Consider the following 19544-nt stretch of genomic DNA (forward strand, 5'->3'; position numbering starts at 1 on the left):
GATAGTATGTATATACCGTCGGCCCATTCTTTAGTTGAATCACATTTTAGCCGCCCCGTGGCCCATTATTCACTATGATAATATACAAAAAATCCTAGAGGAGTGTGGATATAGTTAATAAAAATGATAATAATTATTAGTTAATGGAATTAAGAAATATAAACAATTTTCATTTTAAGTGGACAGAATTACGGGTTGTAGTTAATAAAAATGATAATAATTATTAGTTAATGGAATTAAGAAATAAAAACAATTTTCATTTTAAGTGGACAGAATTACGGGTTGTAATTAATAAAAATATTATTAATTTTAATGTTATTTGAGGAAAATTCATGGCGTTTGATATTTAGTTAATGGAATTAATAAATTAATGGACTTTTCATTTTAAGAGAACAAAATCACATGTTGTAGTTAGTGTATTAAGGAGTGTAGATATAGTTAATAAGAATAATAATTATTATTATGTTATTTGAGGAAAATTTATGGCGTTTCATATGTAGTTAATGGAATTAAAAAATACAAACAATTTTAATTTTAAGTGAACAGTATTACGGGTTGTATTTAATAAAAATATTATTAATTCTAATGTTATCTTAGGAAAATTCATGGCATTTGATATTTAGTTAATGGAATTAATAAATTAATGGACTTTTCATTTTAAGAGAACAAAATCATGTGTTGTAGTTAGTGTATTAAGGAGTGTAGATATAGTTAATAAGAATAATAATTATTATGTTATTTGAGGAAATTTTATGGCGTTTCATATGTAGTTAATGGAATTAAGAAATTAATGGACTTTTCATTTTAAGTGAACAGTATTACGGGTTGTATTTAATAAAAATATTATTAATTTTAATGTTATTTTAGGAAAATTCATGGTGTTTGATATTTAGTTAATGGAATTAATAAATTAATGGACTTTTCAGTTTAAGAGAACAAAATCACGTGTTCTAGTTAGTTTATTAAGGAGTTCAGATATAGTTATTAAAAATGATAATAATTATTACGTTATTTTAGGAAAAAATAATGGCGTTTGATATTTAGTTAATGGAATTAATAAATTAATGGACTTTTCATTTTAAGAGAACAAAATCACATGTTCTAGTTAGTGTATTAAGGAGTTCAGATATAGTTAATAAAAATAATAATAATTATTACGTTACTTTAGGAAAAAATAATGGTGTTTGATATTTAGTTAATGGAATTAATAAATTAATGGACTTTTCATTTTAAGAGAACAAAATCACGTGTTCTAGTTAGTGTATTAAGGAGTTCAGATATAGTTAATAATAATTATTATTATTACGTTATTTTAGGAAAAAATAATGGCGTTTGATATTTAGTTAATGGAATTAATAAATTAATGGACTTTTCATTTTAAGAGAACAAAGTCACGTATTGTAGTTAGTGTATTAAGGAGTGTAGATGTAGTTAATAAAAATATTTATTAACGTGTTGTAGTTAATAAAAACAGTAAAAATTTTAATGTTATTTGACGAAAATTTATGGCGTTTGATAGTTAGTGAATGGAATTAAGAAATTAATGGCAAGTGCATTCAACTGTATTGTCGTAGTAATATCGGGATATTTAATTACATGATTGGCAAGTGCATTAAAATTTGACTAAATACAAAAGATACCATACACATCATTAATTCGAAATTTACGGGTATGCTATGAATGCAGCCCTGTCAAAAAAGCATAAGCCCAACGTCTCTGTCAAAGATTTGTGCTCAACTGATCGTCACCTGCGTTGCATAAGACAAGTGATAAGTAATGATAAATATGTATTAATAAGATTTAGTTGAGCTATGTGATGTGTACCTCGAGCACATGTGACCACACCATCTCCGTCATCGTCAACATCCTCATCTAGCTTGACGTCATTGTACCAATGTTTGTTGACCGCACGAAGCCAACACTTCACGGTGATGAGTATTTGAATGCTTATTGGCGAGAGACGCGAATGCTTGTACGTGACAATAGCGTTGCCAACCGAGAACAAGCGCTCGGCAGGGCCGCTCATCGCAGATACGGATAACAAATCCCTCGCGACGGCTGCAAGCAAGGGGAAATGCTTCGCCCCCGTCGTTGCCCACCAAGACAGTGGAGTGAACACACCCTCGTTTGGCACAATCTCCGCAAGGAACTGGTTGAACTCATCCCAGGCTGACCGCTTTGTCACCGGTGCCGGTTCCACGCGCTGCATAGTGGTGCTAAGCCACACATCTAACTCTTCACCTCCTCGCTGCCCCTCCAGAGCGGCCCGTCTCGGAACACGGCTCGACCTGTCACCGGGCAACAACGACCGTACGTATGCGATAGTCGCCTCTCGGACCCCCTGGCGGAGCATTGACCCTTTGTGGATTGGATCCATCAATGCTGCGGCAGTGATCGCCTCATTTGCCCATAATATCTCCACGTACTGTGCAAGCTTAGAAAGCATCGCCCTGCACGCCTGTGCCATATTTCACCGATCTCCTTCCTGCAAGCGCCGAACAGATGTGGAAAATGTGTCATCTTCAATTTGTTGGACCACTTCCTCCATGTGAACCTTGAGCCCGTTTATGAGATGTAAGACATCGCATATCGCCGGCATCGCTGTCTTGCAAACATGATCTGTCGATATGGCAAAACGGCCAAGGATGCCACAGAACTGTTTGACCAATTACCACTCGTCCTTCGACAGCTTCGATGACGTCGCCTTCCGGCCGAAAGCCGTCGAGACTTCGTCCAGCACATCGCGCTTCTTCACGGCGGCCGCCAACATAGTGTAAGTGCTATTCCATCGGGTAGGGCAGTCTAGGACAACCATGTTGGAGTCCTCAACTTCGGGGTCGTCTTCACAGGCTTGGGTGTATACTTCTCTTCGTTGCGTAGAGCTCCGCATACTCCGCACTAAGTTGCGTACCTTTGCAATTGCATCACCCAGACATAGTGGCTTGCGCGGCCCATCACTGTCATCAGATACTGAGTATACATCTCCGAGTTCATTGTCCTGGTTGCTGTCGTACTGATTTGCGGTCCTCATCACATCGCCTTCTTCGGGTTCCGTACCCTGAGCCGAAGGAATGTTGAAGCTTTTTAACGCCGCTTGCACGACAATGTTCAAAATTTTTGCGACACAGGGGACGTGCCTCTTGGCAGTAATCGTCGGGTTTACGCTTGTCAACTTTCTCACCATCAAAGTCAACATCTTCTTATTCGCCATCACATTGTCCGTAGTAACAGCGTAGACCTGCATAATTACGTTAGACATGTAAACTAGCAAGGTCTACTAATAAAACAATCAACACGTTGAGTTCTGACCTTCGTCCGCAGACAGAACTCATCTAGTGCTTGGAGAACAATGGACGCCATGTTCTCCCCGTCGTGCTTGCCGACGATCTCCCGGATGGCAAGAACCCGCTCTTTGTACGTCCATGTCTCATCCACCCAGTGGACGGTGATGCCTAGCAGTCCGATCCCGTTCTCCGCAGTCCACGCGTCTACGGTGAGTGACACTCGGGCCACAGTCTCCCAAAGCTTCCTCACGCCAACTTTCATTTGGCCGTGCATTTGGATGGTCCACTTCTTTATGACCTTCGCACTTGGAGGATCCATGTCGGTAAGCATAGCATAACGCCACATATCCTTGAAGGCAACATTGTCAACGATGCTCCATGGTGAATCTGTCAGGCATACGAACCGTGCAATGAAGTTCTTCGTCTCGTCTGGAGTGTGCCCTCTAATCGGCCCTCGTTGGCTTGGCTCTCCCTGTTGCCTGCTCTGCATTCTGTCAGTGATACGTGTCTGACCACGTTCTTCAGGGACTTCGCCCTTCAGTTTGGCATGACGAGCTGGATGGCAGGATTTGAAGTGACACCAAAACACATTTGTGCTCCTGTCGGCTTGCCTCATAATGGGTCTCCTCTTATTGTGCGGGTTCAACTCCCAGCACAGTATGCATATATAGTATCCATCTTCCATGAGTTCGAAGTAGTCAATGATGCGGGAACGGTTTGTACGAGGTTGACTCTGTACGGCACGGGAAGTTCCCCCCTGGGTACGTTCGGGACCTACGGCTCCTGACCCAGCTCTTTCCTAGGCTGGGTCACTGCCTCCGGTTGGATTCATGTTTCTGTACCATAATTTCAATTTGTGCTATGAGTTACGTATGTGCAAACACCAGTTCAAAGTTTGACAGATCATTAAGTCCATACTCTAACGCTAAAGATGATTTCTATTCATGAAAAAGATTACAAAAAAAAACATGAAGTCAAATTCATATACAGTCAGCCTATTATTTTCATGTTTTTTGTTTTTACTTTCACAGTTTTCTAATGCAAAAAGTAAAGCAATTGAAGGAAGCAATTTGAGCAATGTAAGCAGTTTACGCAATTTAAGAAAAAACAAAAGGAATTTTGTCATCGTTTCAAATCCAAGAGCAATTCGGCTGTAATGTCAAGATATGAAGATAATTTAGAAAACGCATACCTGTGATGTAACCCCAACGGTCACTTGTGCGTTTCAACAAACTCTCTGTATTCCTTCTTTATCTTCACCCCGGAGACGCTCCTGCATTTTTCCAATAATTTGCCACACAATGACGCTAGCTGAATAATTAAATCTTAACTTCAACTTCAACTAAATCCTCATGCAACTTCAACGGAAATCGATGATAAAGAAGGCTAAAAACCATGGAATTGAACTAGGTAGAAGAGGAACAAGGCTAAAACACAAATACGGGAAGAAAGAGAGAGAGGAAAACGATGAGAAAATTTAAGACGAAGATGTGGAAAACGATGACAAAATAAAGAAAGGCGACACAATAGTACGCTATACTGCGGTATTTTAGTACAATGGAAAATGATGACAAGTCTTATTCTGCGGTATTTTAGTACGCGTCGTCGCAAAAGAAAGTTATTTAGAACGCTATAGCTCATTGATTAACAGGAAAATGCAAAAATGCTTAATGTACGAAAACAGAAAAAAGATATGAAAAATAAAGAAATGCGAGACAATAGATCGCATTTGAACTGCCTTTAATCATGGAAAGAATGGTTCTTATTTCCGCCACTCAAAACGATGAAGAAATAAAACGGCAGAGTGGGAATTAAACGAGGAAGACGAAGGGCAGATAAGGGATTGAGGAGGAAGAAGAGAACATGAACATAGAGGATGAAAAAGAGTGAGGGTAAGAAGAAGAGAAAACAACTGGGGAGTAGTAAAAGGTGGAGTTTGAAGAAGTTGAGGAGGGGGAAAATGATGGCTCGAAGGGAGAAGAAGGAACTAAGGACGTTGCATAGAAGCCGACGAGGAAAAGTGTTCCCTTTCCAACCCTTTGTTCAGAGTTTGAAAAATGGGATTCTAAAGAGACAATTTATAAATATGAATAAGAAGTTACTCATCTGATCATCTGATCAGATTGACCATTTATAATTAATCATCTGATCAGGTTGACATGCCGTTTATTAATGCATTAATAAACTTTAGAAAAAACAACTATAAGACAAAGGTTCTTTAGCACTAGCGCAAGCAAATAACATACCGTTGAAATGGTGCTTATATTTTTCTAGAACAAATTAAACAAAAACTAGTCTGGCAAGTCGATTCAAGAAGTTTAAAAGTGTATTTCAGGGGCATAGACTGCGTGAAGAGGGCTTGGAAGAAAGCCACTCAACTATTTCAGTTCAGTCGTAAACATTTGAGGCCTCAAAATACGTTAGGAACGAGATTTTCTCCCCTGCAATGCATCATTTTGTGATTTTCTCCTTAAAATATCTCGAAACCCATTCGTCCTTAGTGGATGATATCTCCACGATCAAACTTTCTTTGATGGATGGCATCCGTTGAATGACGAAGTTAATGGGGCTTATACGATTACATGAATCCTGTTCGTTCCCAGATTTCATTTCAGTGACCATCAAATTATGAAAAATATTTTTTAATCATTGAGGGAAATTTATTAATGGATCAGAGGAGGTGCCAGCTTTGAGGAGCTAAACTCGTTTTCATATAATTTTCACAATAGATGTGGGCTACGGCAGAGATAGCCCGACAAATAAGCTAGGTGGGAATTCCTGATTTTTACTACCATCAAATGCTGTGTTTCATTCAGCAGATCGCACATAAGAGATAAAAGTAAAAATTTTGGATCATAATGTGACATAGATTAGTATCTTGTAAAGACATTGACCATCACCTCATAGATCGCGATGGGTACACAAAAACTAGCTTAAAAAGAAGACTGAATTAAACAAACACCTTCGGATTTGCAGAAAGAAGTAATCAGGGATAAAAAGTAATCAGAAAGAAGTAATTTGAGTCACCGATTCAGATTATAAATTACACTGGTGATTCTCTTTATGCAATGCAGTAGATAGACAAAATAAGATTCTCTTGAATGGGAAAACACAGTAGCAGAAGAAGAGAAACCAGCTGAAAAGAAGAGAAAAACCAGAGAAGAGAAGAAAACGGAAGAGATATGGAAGACGAAGTATGAAATTTATCGACGAAGACAATGGGCAAAGACGATTCGAAATCAGAAATTACAGAAAACAGAAAACAGAATCTTGTCGGATTTACAGAAATCAGAAATTTACCAACACCCCAGTCGTCCGCCTACTCCGCCCGCCGCCGCCGTTGCCCGCTCCCGCCGTTGCCAGAACTTTGGATTCAAACCTTTAAAATAAATCGAGGGACATTCATTTCATAAGAAACAACTTATGTCTTATGAAATTCGATGCGGATATCAAAAGCCGATATCCGCATACGATATCCGATACTGTCATCTGTCTCCCTGAGACAGGAGATGGATGCCGGTATCAGACGGATGCCGGTATCGGATATCAGCACTGTAGCAACCGATATCCGATACCGATATCCGGTATCCGGATATCGAAGAAACCGGATACCGGAAATTTCCGGTACCGGCATCCGTCCAGCATCCGTCCCGATACCGGTATCTGGTACTGATATCGGGACGGGCGAACACTATCCGGTACCGTCATCTGCCCCCCTGAGACGGGGACGGATACCGGTATCGGATATCGGCACTGTAGCAAACGATATCCAATACCGATGTTCGGTATCCAGATATCGAAAAAACCGGATACCGGAAATTGCCTTTCTGGTATCCGGTACAGCATACGTCCCAATACCGGCATCCGGTACCGGTATCAGGACGGGCAAACACTACGGGTCATCACAATCCTCTAAAAGAGGAGTTCAGTTCGGAGCCTTTTTAATTATTTAAAGGTTTCGAGTGGATATTTCATCCAATCTTCGAAATCATGCATGACCCAGAAAATATCAACTTTTGCTCATCTGAAACCTGAAGTCTAAAAATAAGAAAAAAACAACGAACCATTTTCGAGTTCAGGAAAAAAATATACCTCTTCAATGTATTTTCCAAAAAACGAGTTTCCAAAAATAAACAAATAAATGAAACCGTTTTCAAGAAAACTACCAATGTACAAGTGTGCATAAATATATACTACAACACAGCACGTATCTCTCCGGCTCTAGTATCGCTTTCTGGGGGGAAGCGTGGGCAAGCGGCAGACCGAGAAGAGAGGGAGCAGCGCGGCGACAAACTGCAGCGAGATGGCCGCGCCGAGCCCGGCGGGCTCTCCGCCGGCGGCGCCGACCGCCGCCGCGAGCCCCAGCCCGAGCGCCCCCCCGACGATCGTCGCCGAGCAGAGCGCCGAGCCGAACAAGGCGAACAACTCCCCCTCGCACCCCGGCGGGCAGAGCCTCGCCAGAAGCACCGAGAAGGGCAGCACTCTGAACTGCGCCACCGCCTCCGCCATCGCCGACGCGCAGAGCACGTACGCTTCGTTCGATATCCCCACCCTCAGGTTCAGCTGCTTCACCAGCGCCAAGTCCGAGAGAAGCGACGCGGCGTACGCGACCTGCACCCAGAAGACGAGCTTCCTCAAGGGCACCGCCTTCAGCCCGCAGCGGTAGGCCAACGTCAAGGACAGCACCATCACCTGCCCCACCACCTTGGACAGCCCGATCACCGTCGGATCGAGCTTCAGGCTCTTCGTCTGGAAGCAGAACACGGGCCCCGGCAGCAGCGGCACCGTGCCCACGGCGCAGGCTATCCACGCCACCGCCGCGCGCAGCCGCTCGTCACGCAGCGCGCCGGCGACGGCCGCGGGCTCGCAGCCGGCGCGGCCGCCGCGGCCGAGGTTGGCCGTCAGCGCGAGGGCGAGCTGGGCGGCGAGCAGCGCGGTGAAGGCGAGGAAGACGAGGTCCGGGCGGCGGGTCTTGGCCAGGGCGATCCCGCCGGAGAGGTTGCCGAGCATGGCCCCCGCGGCCAGCGCCATGAAGGAGCACGAGTGGAGAGAACCCGTCTCGCTCTCTCTGCTCAGCTCTGCTACGATCGCGTCTCCCACCACCTCCGTCAACGCCGCCCCCACGCTCCCCACCAGAATAAACCCCATCTTCGCCGCCAACTCCTCCGTCGGCGCCAGCGCCAAGCTCCCCCACGACACCATCTGCAACAACACTGCCCCACAAACTACCATAAGAACAACAACAATAATAATAATAATCATAATAATAATCTGAAGAAGACGATGAAGAGGAAGAAAGAAGAATACGGAGAGGAAGAAGAATACGAAGACGAAGAAGAGAGGAACAAGAATCCGAAGACGAAGAAGAAGAGGAAGAAGGATACGAAGACGAGGAAGAAGAGGAAAAAGAAGAAAACGAAGACGAAAAAGAAGTGGAAGAAGAAGAAGAGGAAGAAGAAAACGAAACGAAGAAGAGGAAGAAGAAGAATACGAAGAGGAAGAAGAATAGAAGACGAAAAAGAAGAGGAAGAAGAAAACGAAACGAAGAAGAAGAGGAAGAAGAAGAATACGAAGAGGAAGAAGAATAGAAGACGAAAAAGAAGAGGAAGGAGAATACGAAGACGCAGAAGAGGAAGAAGAATACGAAGACGAAGAACAAGAGGAAGAAGAATACGAAGACGAAGAACAAGAGGAAGAAGAAGAGAAGAAGAGAAGAAGAAGAAGAAGAGGAAGAAGAAGAGAGGACGAACAGCCGAGGGAGTAGGGAAGGCGACGGGCGGCGCCGGCGGAGGAGGAGTCGGAGAAGAGGCCGTAGAGAGGCTTGGCGACCATGGGGAGGATCGCGGCGCCCTGGACGAGTTGCAGAGCGGACGGGCCGAGGCCGAGGCCGTGGGCTAGATGGAAGTTGAGGGCTAGCCATGGGAAGCACCTGAAGCCCTGGACCCAGTACCCGAACCCACACACAGCCCACGTCCGCCGGTCCACGCCGCCCACCCCCATCTTCTTCTTCTTCTTCTTCTCCGGCGACCTTAACACCAGACCGCGTTCGACTCCGGCGCGCCGGTTCGCGAACGAGGCGCAGACCGCGCCGTTCCTGAAGAGCCCGCCCGGCGGATGAACCGCCAAGGGCGCCGGCTGGAGCCGCCGTGAAGGGGCGGCGACCGAGATCATGGCTTGGAACGCGGGCATGTCGTGGAAGACGAAGAGGGAGGGGGAGGTTTCGAGAGGGTTCTACGCTGGGGAAGGTGGCGAGGGCGAGTGGGTGTCTCGCGGGTCGCTATCGTGGTCCGTCGTGGCGGAAGCTCGAAAGAGGAGACTTTCACGGGTCGCTCGGCGCTTTTCTCGGCCCCGCGATTGGCCGGAGAAGCCCGGCCGGCCGTCCGTTTCTCTCTTCCTTCTTCCTACCCTTCAAAGATTCAACCTTTTCCTCGCGCGCTAAGCGGGTATTCACTGTTCACTATTCAGTTGAACGAGCTGTCATCCCTTCTTTTTGACCTTTATTAAATACATCTTTGGTAAGATCTTAAAAAATAATTTGAGCGTGAGGCATTATTTCGGTTTAAATTTATCCTAGATATTGCATTAAATGCAAGAGAATGAAAATGCAATTCATGGGTTATTATGAGAAAATCGACAAAATATGTGATTATTTTGGTTTTTACGAAAAAAATCATACATAGTATATCATTTTTTACTAATTCAAGGCACACGGATCATAAGTTGTCTGTGGGGCTCACCAGCTGATAAATTATACTTTTTTTATTAAACACATTGTGACAATATACGGGCGCACTCATGGGAAGATGACACAAATCAGATTGTCAAGAGCTAAGAAATGACGTCATATCAGATCAGGAGACGACAGCGAGAGTCTTTAAATTTATCCTAAATTGAAGTTATTTCTGGAAGGAATTGCATCTTATGTTTTTTTTTTACCATCAACACTACCACTCTACCATCCTGAAGGTGCTTCTATTGGGAAGGTTCTTATAAATATACCAGTTTTTACTAATTTAAGGGCACATGGATCATGAGTTGTCTGTGGGGCACACCAGTTGATAAATTATATTTTTTAATGAAATACATTTTGACAACATAAGGGCACATTCATGGGAAGATGACACACATCAGATTGTCAAGTTTTATCCTAGTTCGGGAACCAAAATACTCGATTCCATAATCCAGTGAAAAAGAGTATCTAAGACCCTGTAATATCCTTAACAAGAAAAACAAAAGATCATCTATGTTATATATTTCTAATCTGTACTCTCCCCACTCTCTTTTCACAATACTATCTGAAGATCTATAGAAGGGCGACATCCTTGGCTCTTCCCATTGAGTCTTCTCTACAATCACGTTATCTCCTTTCTATCTGGGCATGTTAACAAGTCTCTGAAGATTCTATGCCTCCAAAATTTGTCCGAGACTCTCCTCAATAGGTCTTCCCAACCTTGGTGCTTTAACCTAAAATGTTAGAATTGTAGTTCCTTCCTACAACTATCCTATTTTTCTCCTGTGATGTTTTAAAGATTTCTTTCAAAACATGGTTTCTCAATTCCAATAAAAGTATCAAGTCAGTATCGTAGACAAAATTACAGGAAATTATTTTGAGTTCAACGCTGAATAAAAACACAGAGCAACACTCAAGTTTAGTACAAAAAAAGATTGTCCAAAGATTTAATTTCAATGCTGTTAAAACCTTCATAATTTATTCAATATTCACTGTTTTATAATAGCTACAGAAAGTTGCGATTCAATGTATTAAAACTGTAAAGATATGCAAAAACATTATTGGGTATTGTAGATAATTTTGGGAGAGAGAAAATAAAGAGAGAAATTCAGTTTTTGAAAGAGAGAAAACATAATACAAGGCAAGGAAATCATCAATTGGATCACTGAAGAGTAGGATTGTGAAATAGAGCGAACTGTCCAAATGTGCGAGAGAGCAACAACAAAGGAAAATGCCAGCTTGTTGCAAAAAGCACAAAATCCAAGAGGAATACCAAAGTTTTATTATATTATTATTATTATTTTACTTCTAAATGAGCTACACTACATATTGGAATATACATTTTGAAAACAAAAAATTTCCCACTATCAACCCTAAAAAATGTAATTACCTTTCTCAAATATATCATATTCTTCATGCTTCATCCTCAACTTTTCCTAAAAATCAACTCAGTGATCCTCTCATTATTTAAAAGTAAGATAATAAATGCATCCAAATAACTCAAAGTAACGTATATAATCAACCAAATAATATAATTAAAAAAAAAAATTCAACAGGATTCAAGGGACAAACTTTTTCCTTCGTACGTCTTAAAATCTTAAGGTATCAGATTTCTACGTTGTAACCATCATATTCTTTTGAACAAAGAAAAAATGACTTTCAATTTAAGGTTGTAAGAACAAAATAAATGATGATACCAAAGAAACTCTAAGAACTTTTCAATATCTCCCATGAAGTCAGGTATTCATTTTTTGTGACTAATCATGATGGATGGTACCAAAGTTCAATAAAGTTTATTTGAAAAAATATGTTTCTTTTAAAAGCAAGCGTTGTGTTTTCATCATTTATCAATAAAAAATATTAAGACAAGAAAATATTGTAAAATTGCAATCAGATAGTTTTATACATGTTTCAACATATATTTTTTTCTATATAATCCATCAGAATTTAAATCACACTTCACTCAAGCGGATAAAATGTGTGTCCCAAATGAAAAAAAATATAAAATTTGTTTGGTACATTATGAGCAGCATAGTTTGATGGTTGTAAGACAAAACCAATGCAGGTGTCTTTATAGATTTCAATATTATGATATGAGCTACTTATGAATTTCATTCCGTCTCTTACTTGCACCATATTCTATCAGATTTCACTATTTATTTCATTGATACACAAATATTTTGAGAATGTAATGAAGATCTATTCCTTCCATTTTTTATTCATGACTATTAAATCTGTGTTCATAAGGATTAATTCATTTATTTTAATATTTTTATTCTTACCTGTGTTCAATTTACATGATAGGGATGTGGGTTGTGTTTTATTCTTTTTCATGAAATGCAATATTAAAATATCACGTCCTGGAGTACTGTAGGTGATTGATGAAAAGGAAAATGAGGGCATATTATATATAGGATAGGCGAAATCCTCCAACCAGTTTGGGGAACGTATATTTCCTCAATATTCTACCTCGAAATTTTAACTGATGTACAAAATTCATATATAGGCATTTGAGGAGTCAACCTAGTGCCACATGGATTATTAGGTCCTATCACATTGTATGAATCAACAACATCACTAGTTACAAAATGGATAGGACAATATGGTTGATAGAATGTGAGACATAAGTAGCCATTCAGAGGACTCTCATTATGGAGAAATGGTTGATCTTTGGTTACGATTATAAAATATGTTAAATTTTTTGTGGAAAATTATTATCTTGGAGGAGTCCCTAATGTTATAGTGACAAACTAAAGAATCTATAAGTTCTTAGTAACATCAGTCATAAAGGGGAGGGGGCCTACATAATAAATGTGCATCAACATCTTGTTTTTTATTAAAAAAATTAAATAGTGTGTATGTTTAATATTTATGTCAAATTTCAAAGCATTAGGTTTGGCAAACTGGGAGATGGTTGAACATTTCTTCATTCAATTCAAATGACATGGTCTAATGATCAAGTCTGAGATCAATATGTTAAAACTTATTGAACAATAAGCCTCAGTATAATGTGCTCCCACTACTCTTTTTGATAGGATATTTACATTGTGAACACACTCTAAGTTAGCCCTTATTGACACATCAGTTAGTCTACCAACAATGGGACATTTGGAAAGAGGGAAATTCTCTCATTTTATAGGTTCGCCCATGTGCACACATAAAAGGGGCTACTCATCGCATGGTCCTGCCTCTTTTCAGCCTCTCACTCGCTACATAAATCGTGCTACGCATGCAGTGTATCTCGACTTCTTTGACCCGCATCACCATTCACCACCTGGCTGTAGATTGTCTATTGCCATCCACTATCAATTTGGTCTATTCATCTCAATCAGGAAGGTGCGGCCAAAAGGGTACTTGGGGATAGTCGATGAAGGCAAAATCCTCTAAGATCACGTATGGATCATCATATCCACTTTTTCCGACTTACATGTCATTCAAACTAACACATCCACGAAGGATGTTCTGATATGTGAGGGCTTGATCCTTTGTAATGAGTGAAAATATTCATGGTATCAGCATATAATCTGACTCGGTTGTTAATTGATGTGTTCCATATATGTTCTTGCTGATGGATATTTTGTGGTTTTCAAGAACAATCACACAACCAAGATATGTTTAAGTTTATTGAAATAAATACAAGTGTTTATTATTAGTTTCATGTGAAGTTTACAATGAAGTCTCTGAATACATGCAATGACTTTGGGAATTATGATGAACCCCCTTATTTTAAAATTTCATATTCGATGGATACTCGAGACGGACATCAAACTATCTTGGTATAATAATGGATGGGCATAAATAGTCACACACATAAGATTAATGTGCATTGGGGAATATACTTAAAGCTATAAGGGCTTTTCTGAAAAGTGACTTAAATAAGTAAAAATTGAGCAGCTAGACAAAGGGAACCCTCTTTTTTTTTTCTCTCTCTACTCACTCGCTAGAAGGTATTGAGAGTGAGAAGAGCAACTTGATCTTGAAGACCAGTTCGAGAATAAGAGGAGATCCAATTGCAAATTGATCACATGGATATATCTATAGAGTCCGAACACATAAACAGCTTGAATTTACTCTCTTAAGGAACAAGTCAAGGATGTACAAGTTTCCCACAAAGTAATCTGATTAGATCGATTTTGACTCGAATCCCATCTTCCCCTGCATGAAAAAGGTTTTCAAGTATAGAATCAAAGCTGGAGAACCTGAAACTTGTTCCCATTGACATATGCAGGGTTTTTGGAAGGACATCACCCAATGTAGGGCGAGACTTGTACAGCTGACAGCTACATGAGGGGAATCAGACGTCAGACACACTTGCCTACTACACACTTGCTTTGTTCTCGCACTTAATCTCTCTTCTCCACATGGTACAACCTACCCTTGAGAGCACGAGGCAGCGATCGTGCTGAGAGCCTTGGCATGCCAGATATTTACACTCGATGTATCCTCTTTCCTAATTGGACCTCACGAGTGATGCATAGTGTAGGGCATGTGTGGCAGACATGCATGTACATCTACATAGTCGTTCTCTATATCGCTGTGCTCCTGCCACAACATTTGACTAAGGTGATGACGGAGCCTCCTCCAATGTATGATTGCTTATGCCTTTTCTTCTTGTTAATATGTATAAAACCCTCTTGGGTGGCCTCCCCCTGTACTGTTTTTCTGCCTGTAAAAATAAGTAAATTCTGACGATCGGTAAAAATAAGTAAATTTTGAATATGTGGGAGAATGGAAACGTAATCTCCTTGGTTTACGCTAATAAATATTTATCATCATCCTTGTACCTTATTTTCTATTGTCAGAAACTAATTTTTATTTTAGTTTATTTTAAAATCTTGTATCTTAATTTAATTTCGATCTAATGCATTTTAATTTCGAATATATCGAAGCAAGACTTATAAGAAATTATTCCTTATAAACTGAAGGTTAAAGTTTTCATTTCGGACAGCCCTTGGGGCTTCAATTGGAGAGATCGTTAACCCAAATCTCTGATTTTCGTCCGACTACATCGCCATTCTAGTGCGACTGCGATCCATCGCCAGCACCTTCTCCAGATGCACGTCCGCGGATTGCTTGCTTCCCGTCAATTGGTACTCCGTTGCGGGTTTTAATCGCAATTCGCTTGATCATCACCGTTTGTTCGATTTTTCCGCCGTGTTCTTCCTCTATTTTCGCTCTGTCCGTCTCGATGGACGAAGTTGTGCAAGCTGTTCAAGAGGTGAAGGAGGATTGGGAACGAACATTGGGTCAGATGAAAGAATTCGTGAAAGCAATTCAGGCATGTGGGCTTTCAGAAAGAGGTGCTGAGGAAGCTAATGCCCTCCCTAGATTGAACAGTGCTGCGCGGGATGGCCTATCTCAGCTAAAATCGTTACAATTCAAGCTTGATCTTCTAGCTCAACAATTGCCCTCTGAAGCAGAGGTCAAATTAACTGTATCCACCTTGGATTCTTGGAAAGATTTACACGAAAGGTTTTTCAATCTTCTTATCCTCATTAAATAAATAATTTTCTTGCCAAATTGCTGCAAAATTTAGTACCAAGACGTAATTTTTTTTCCATCTATAAATATTTCAGTCATCTCTTTACATAATCTGTTTTTTCTAGTTTGAGAATCGGCCTCAGGAATGCCAATCTTCAAGCAAAAGAAAATATTAGAAAAGCTGCTCGAACAGAGGTGAGATTCAAATTTAGAGATCTTGATGGGTCTTGAATATCCTGGCATTTGATAGCCATGCAGATACCATTGTCTAATTCACGCTTAATGTAAAATTAGGAAATCTTACACATGTCTTGCTGTATAGTTTTACATATTTCCGGGTTTTACATGCAGAGAGAGCTTCTTCTCGGAGGTGGAGAGGAATCCACAATTCGGAGACGCAACTTAGAGTACGTGATTCGTCTCATTCTTGAGTTATTCACTCGATTACTAACTGTATATCATTTTGGACTTTAACGTATTAAATTTAGAAAAACATACTGGCTGTTGTGAGCATTTCTGCACTTTTATGTTCTTAAAAAAACGAGAACAATGTGTGGGCTGATCATTTCTCTTTTAATGTCTTTCTAGCCTTCTTTTTTGAAAGATAATGTCTTTCTAGCTTAAAACGAACAAAATAGAAACAGGATGCTTTTTCTCTCTGGAGTTGGATATTCATAATGAGTGCTTTTTTCATGGAACTTTTTCCTTGAGATGATTCTTTCGTGGATTTTTTCTTTTGTGTTAAGCCCTACCACAGCCACTTTATCTGCTTTCTTTTTCCCTCCGCGACATCAGTCATTTATGCCAACAGCGTTTCTAGTATCGTCCCCGTCTACTTTAACGCTTAGTATAACCGTGCTCTGTTCGACTAAAAACCGAAGGGGTCGGTCATTGCTTTCGTCAAGAAGTTCTCACATTATTTTGAATGGCATAATGTCTGGTTTGGTTTTCGAAAAAGACAAAAAGGTCTCGTCAGAAGCTGCGGTCACTTGTTCGGGTCATGAGATTGTTTCATAATTCGATTCTTTAATTTTCAAGTGCATCTTTCATTCTGGAAAAATTGTTTGATGCATGATATTATCTTGCGTTGATGCTGTAATTTATTATCCTTCACGTCCTTTTTTGGTCACTGCATAATTTTTTCTCATCCACTTTTAAAGAATTGGTTAGTTTTAAATTTTCGTGACTACTTAGTTTGGCTCCTTTTCATTCATGATTTGTTACCGAACACCAAAATTATATCATTCCTTGTAACAAATGTTTGATATATAAATAAATCCTCAACGGTTGAAATGTTTGCTTCACTTTGAAACAAGCATGGAAGGCCTCACTCTTTGCATTTGTTATTTCTACCTTTTAACCCCCCAGCTGTTTGATGGACATTTTAGCTTGGTTATTGAATCCTTGTTCATCGGCTATAGCCCATTATCTGGTTTTCGTTCAGTTACTAATTCCCCATCGATTCATGCAGCCAAGATAGTGTTCTCTGTTGATGATGAAGGGAGGAGAATGATGATCGTCATCATTGTCTCTCATCCACATGTGGGTTGACGACAACAATTTTGTCTTGTCATCGCCTCACATAACTTTGTAAACCTCACTTAAAAGACGAGAGATGGTCACAAAATCATCATCATCATTATCACCATTCGTCCGCGACCAGGATAATGATGAAGATGATGAAGAAGACAAATTGCCACTGTCATGATGACCGGTTTTGGATGACAATGACAGTTTTTGTCATCATACGCGAACATAATCATTACACTGACGTTTAATTTGAAGTCTGATTGGAATTCTGTCGAAACGTCTATCTAATAATCGATAGGACGAAGGTTGGGATGACTTCTGCTGCTGAGAGTATCACGGAGAGCCTTCGGCGCACTCGACAGTTAATGGTCCAGGTAAAGCAATTCTTCCCAATTCTATTTTACTTGGTTATTAATTTTAATGTATCATCATTCTCATTTTTCCAGGAGGTTGAAAGGAGCACTAGTACATTGATGACGTTTGGTTTGTTCCCATCTCTCTCACTCACTCTAGACGTCAGCTCTGTCCTTGAACCCATTTTTCACTAGAAATTTTCTGAATCTTAGAGGAATCTACAACGGTACTGAAAAAGGCAGAGAGCGAGTATAGAGGGCATCGTTCTCTTCTAATGCGGACGCGGAATCTTCTATCCACAATGCAGCGGCAAGATGTTCTTGACAGGTCAACATACACATACACACACTTCATATATATTTATTATCTGTCTATATATATAACAAAAGTATCATTTTTGGCCTCCGAGCAGGTTGATCCTGGCGGTGGGTTTTATCTTATTCTTGGCGGCTGTTCTCTACGTCGTCTCCAAGCGAATTGGGGTACTGACGCTACAGAAGAAGGTGACCGACGCCATCAAGGCTGGAGCTACAGGACTCGAAGCTGTTGAACTTGCCGGCAATCAGGTTCCTATCGTCAACATGCGCGATGAGCTCTGAGAACATGAATTGTGATTTGTCAATCTTAATTAACATTCTTCCCAAAGCCAAGATTTCTTCATGAAGGACAGTAGGGTTCTGCATGCATCAAATATCATGTTTTCATCTTATCGTGTCATATCCAAGTCCCTCATCAACCTGCAAACCGTCATCGTCACTATCAACACCAACTTAGTGTATTCATTTAATCCCAGTCAATTCTGGATTCTTATATATTATTGAAAACATTTAGGTAGTATTCAAGTGGCAGTCATATATCATAGTCAGTTAATACAATTTAAATAACTCACTGTTTTAATCTGAATTTTAAATCAATCACCCACTCGATGATTAATATTAATTCACCAATCTGTTCATTTGCAAAGAAATTTTAATTTTATGCAAAACTGAAAATATTTCTATCTTGTAAGTTTACATAATATTCCCCCTCAATATCCTTTCAACTCAATCTAACCGATGTCAATACAACTTTCTAATGATCTGTCCTGACCTAAGAAGACAACAAATATTTCAATCTAAATGTGTTATGTTACAGATTAAATTAATCAATTAATCCTCTTTAATATCATCTTCAGAGTGTACATCTAATTGTTGTCTCCACTTTAAATCTCGTGCTTGTTATCCCCTTATTTTGCGAGTCATCAACTAGAATGATTCCAAGTATCATTTTCATTGTCAAAAATTTTCTCTCATATAAAATTCAATATAATCTTAGTAATGAAAGCGAAAAACTTTCACAATAAAAGTTAACTTAAGACATTTTTCTTAAAAATATTTCTATTGATTTAGATGAATTTTCTTTCACGATCCTTTTTAGATATTTCAAACATCAGAAACTGCATTCAATTTAGTAGTAAAAAATCAAAATACTACATTATGTTTAATCAAAATTCACAGAAAAACCAATTAAACTTCATATAAAAATCTGGTCACAAATAAACCAGAAATTGAGGTAAAATATGACTTTTAAGGCTTCTGATTTCTTCAAAAATATTTATAATTTTCTCAGGAGCATAATGATTTTTAATGGTCGAATCCAAAGAGAGTAGGCATTGAAAAATATGAAATGTCACTTTATATATATTTAGGATTTTATAATTATTTTTAGTAACTAAATCTAATTTAATAGAACAAAAAGTATTTTTTTTTTCATGAGTCTTTATCAAATTGTCACTCCTTCAATCCTTTGCTCTTGAAACTTCAGAACAGACCCAGATGATATTTTGAATGAGCAAATTACTCCACTAATTATGCGGGGTCTTTTTATAGATCTGAGACCATAGATGGATAGAGGAGATAAAGACAAAACTACCCTCAAAAGTTTTTTGGAAACTTCTTCCCTTCTTTTGATACTGCGGTTGAAGTTAGAGCAATCTTGATGGTTCATCATTTCTCTCTGCTCCTCAATCCACATCGTGGATCGGTGGTGAGGCAGAAAGATCCGTAGATTTATGACAGATTTTGTGACCATTACATGTGATTAAAACATGCTCCATTCATGCACTTACACGTCCCTCTAAAATTTCAGCATAAAGCACCACTTATTTTCGTAAAAGGGCCAAAAGG

The 19544-nt window shown here is 39.7% G+C and overlaps 3 protein-coding genes across 4 annotated transcripts; 1 reads left to right on the forward strand and 2 right to left on the reverse strand.

Moving 5' to 3' along the window:
- Positions 1-2668: 2668 nt before the first annotated feature.
- LOC144712518 (putative transcriptional regulator tpeD) lies at positions 2669-3546 on the reverse strand. The gene is made up of 2 exons (XM_078586810.1): positions 3406-3546; positions 2669-3238 (listed from the first exon to the last, which is right to left on the reverse strand). Exons 1-2 carry the CDS (start codon positions 3544-3546, stop codon positions 2669-2671), a joined length of 711 nt encoding a protein of 236 aa, XP_078442936.1.
- Positions 3547-7414: 3868 nt separating this feature from the next.
- Positions 7415-9663, reverse strand: LOC144711901 (Major facilitator superfamily protein). Of its 2 annotated transcripts, XM_078586040.1 has the most exons (3): positions 9035-9663; positions 7977-8497; positions 7415-7895 (listed from the first exon to the last, which is right to left on the reverse strand). In XM_078586040.1, exons 1-3 carry the CDS (start codon positions 9471-9473, stop codon positions 7506-7508), a joined length of 1350 nt encoding a protein of 449 aa, XP_078442166.1. In that variant the 5' UTR covers positions 9474-9663; the 3' UTR covers positions 7415-7505. The 2 variants fall into 2 exon arrangements, with proteins under 2 accessions (XP_078442166.1, XP_078442165.1); XM_078586039.1 differs by having other exon boundaries at positions 7415-8497.
- A 5282-nt stretch (positions 9664-14945) lies between these two features.
- On the forward strand, positions 14946-18024 carry ATSEC20 (Sec20 family protein). The gene is made up of 7 exons (XM_078586436.1): positions 14946-15486; positions 15621-15690; positions 15847-15902; positions 17324-17399; positions 17472-17508; positions 17592-17706; positions 17792-18024. Exons 1-7 carry the CDS (start codon positions 15203-15205, stop codon positions 17976-17978), a joined length of 825 nt encoding a protein of 274 aa, XP_078442562.1. The 5' UTR covers positions 14946-15202; the 3' UTR covers positions 17979-18024.
- Positions 18025-19544: the final 1520 nt, after the last annotated feature.

This window comes from Wolffia australiana, chromosome 14 (genome assembly GCF_029677425.1).
Source record: "Wolffia australiana isolate 7733 chromosome 14, ASM2967742v1".
In the NCBI taxonomy this organism is placed as follows: domain Eukaryota; kingdom Viridiplantae; phylum Streptophyta; class Magnoliopsida; order Alismatales; family Araceae; genus Wolffia; species Wolffia australiana.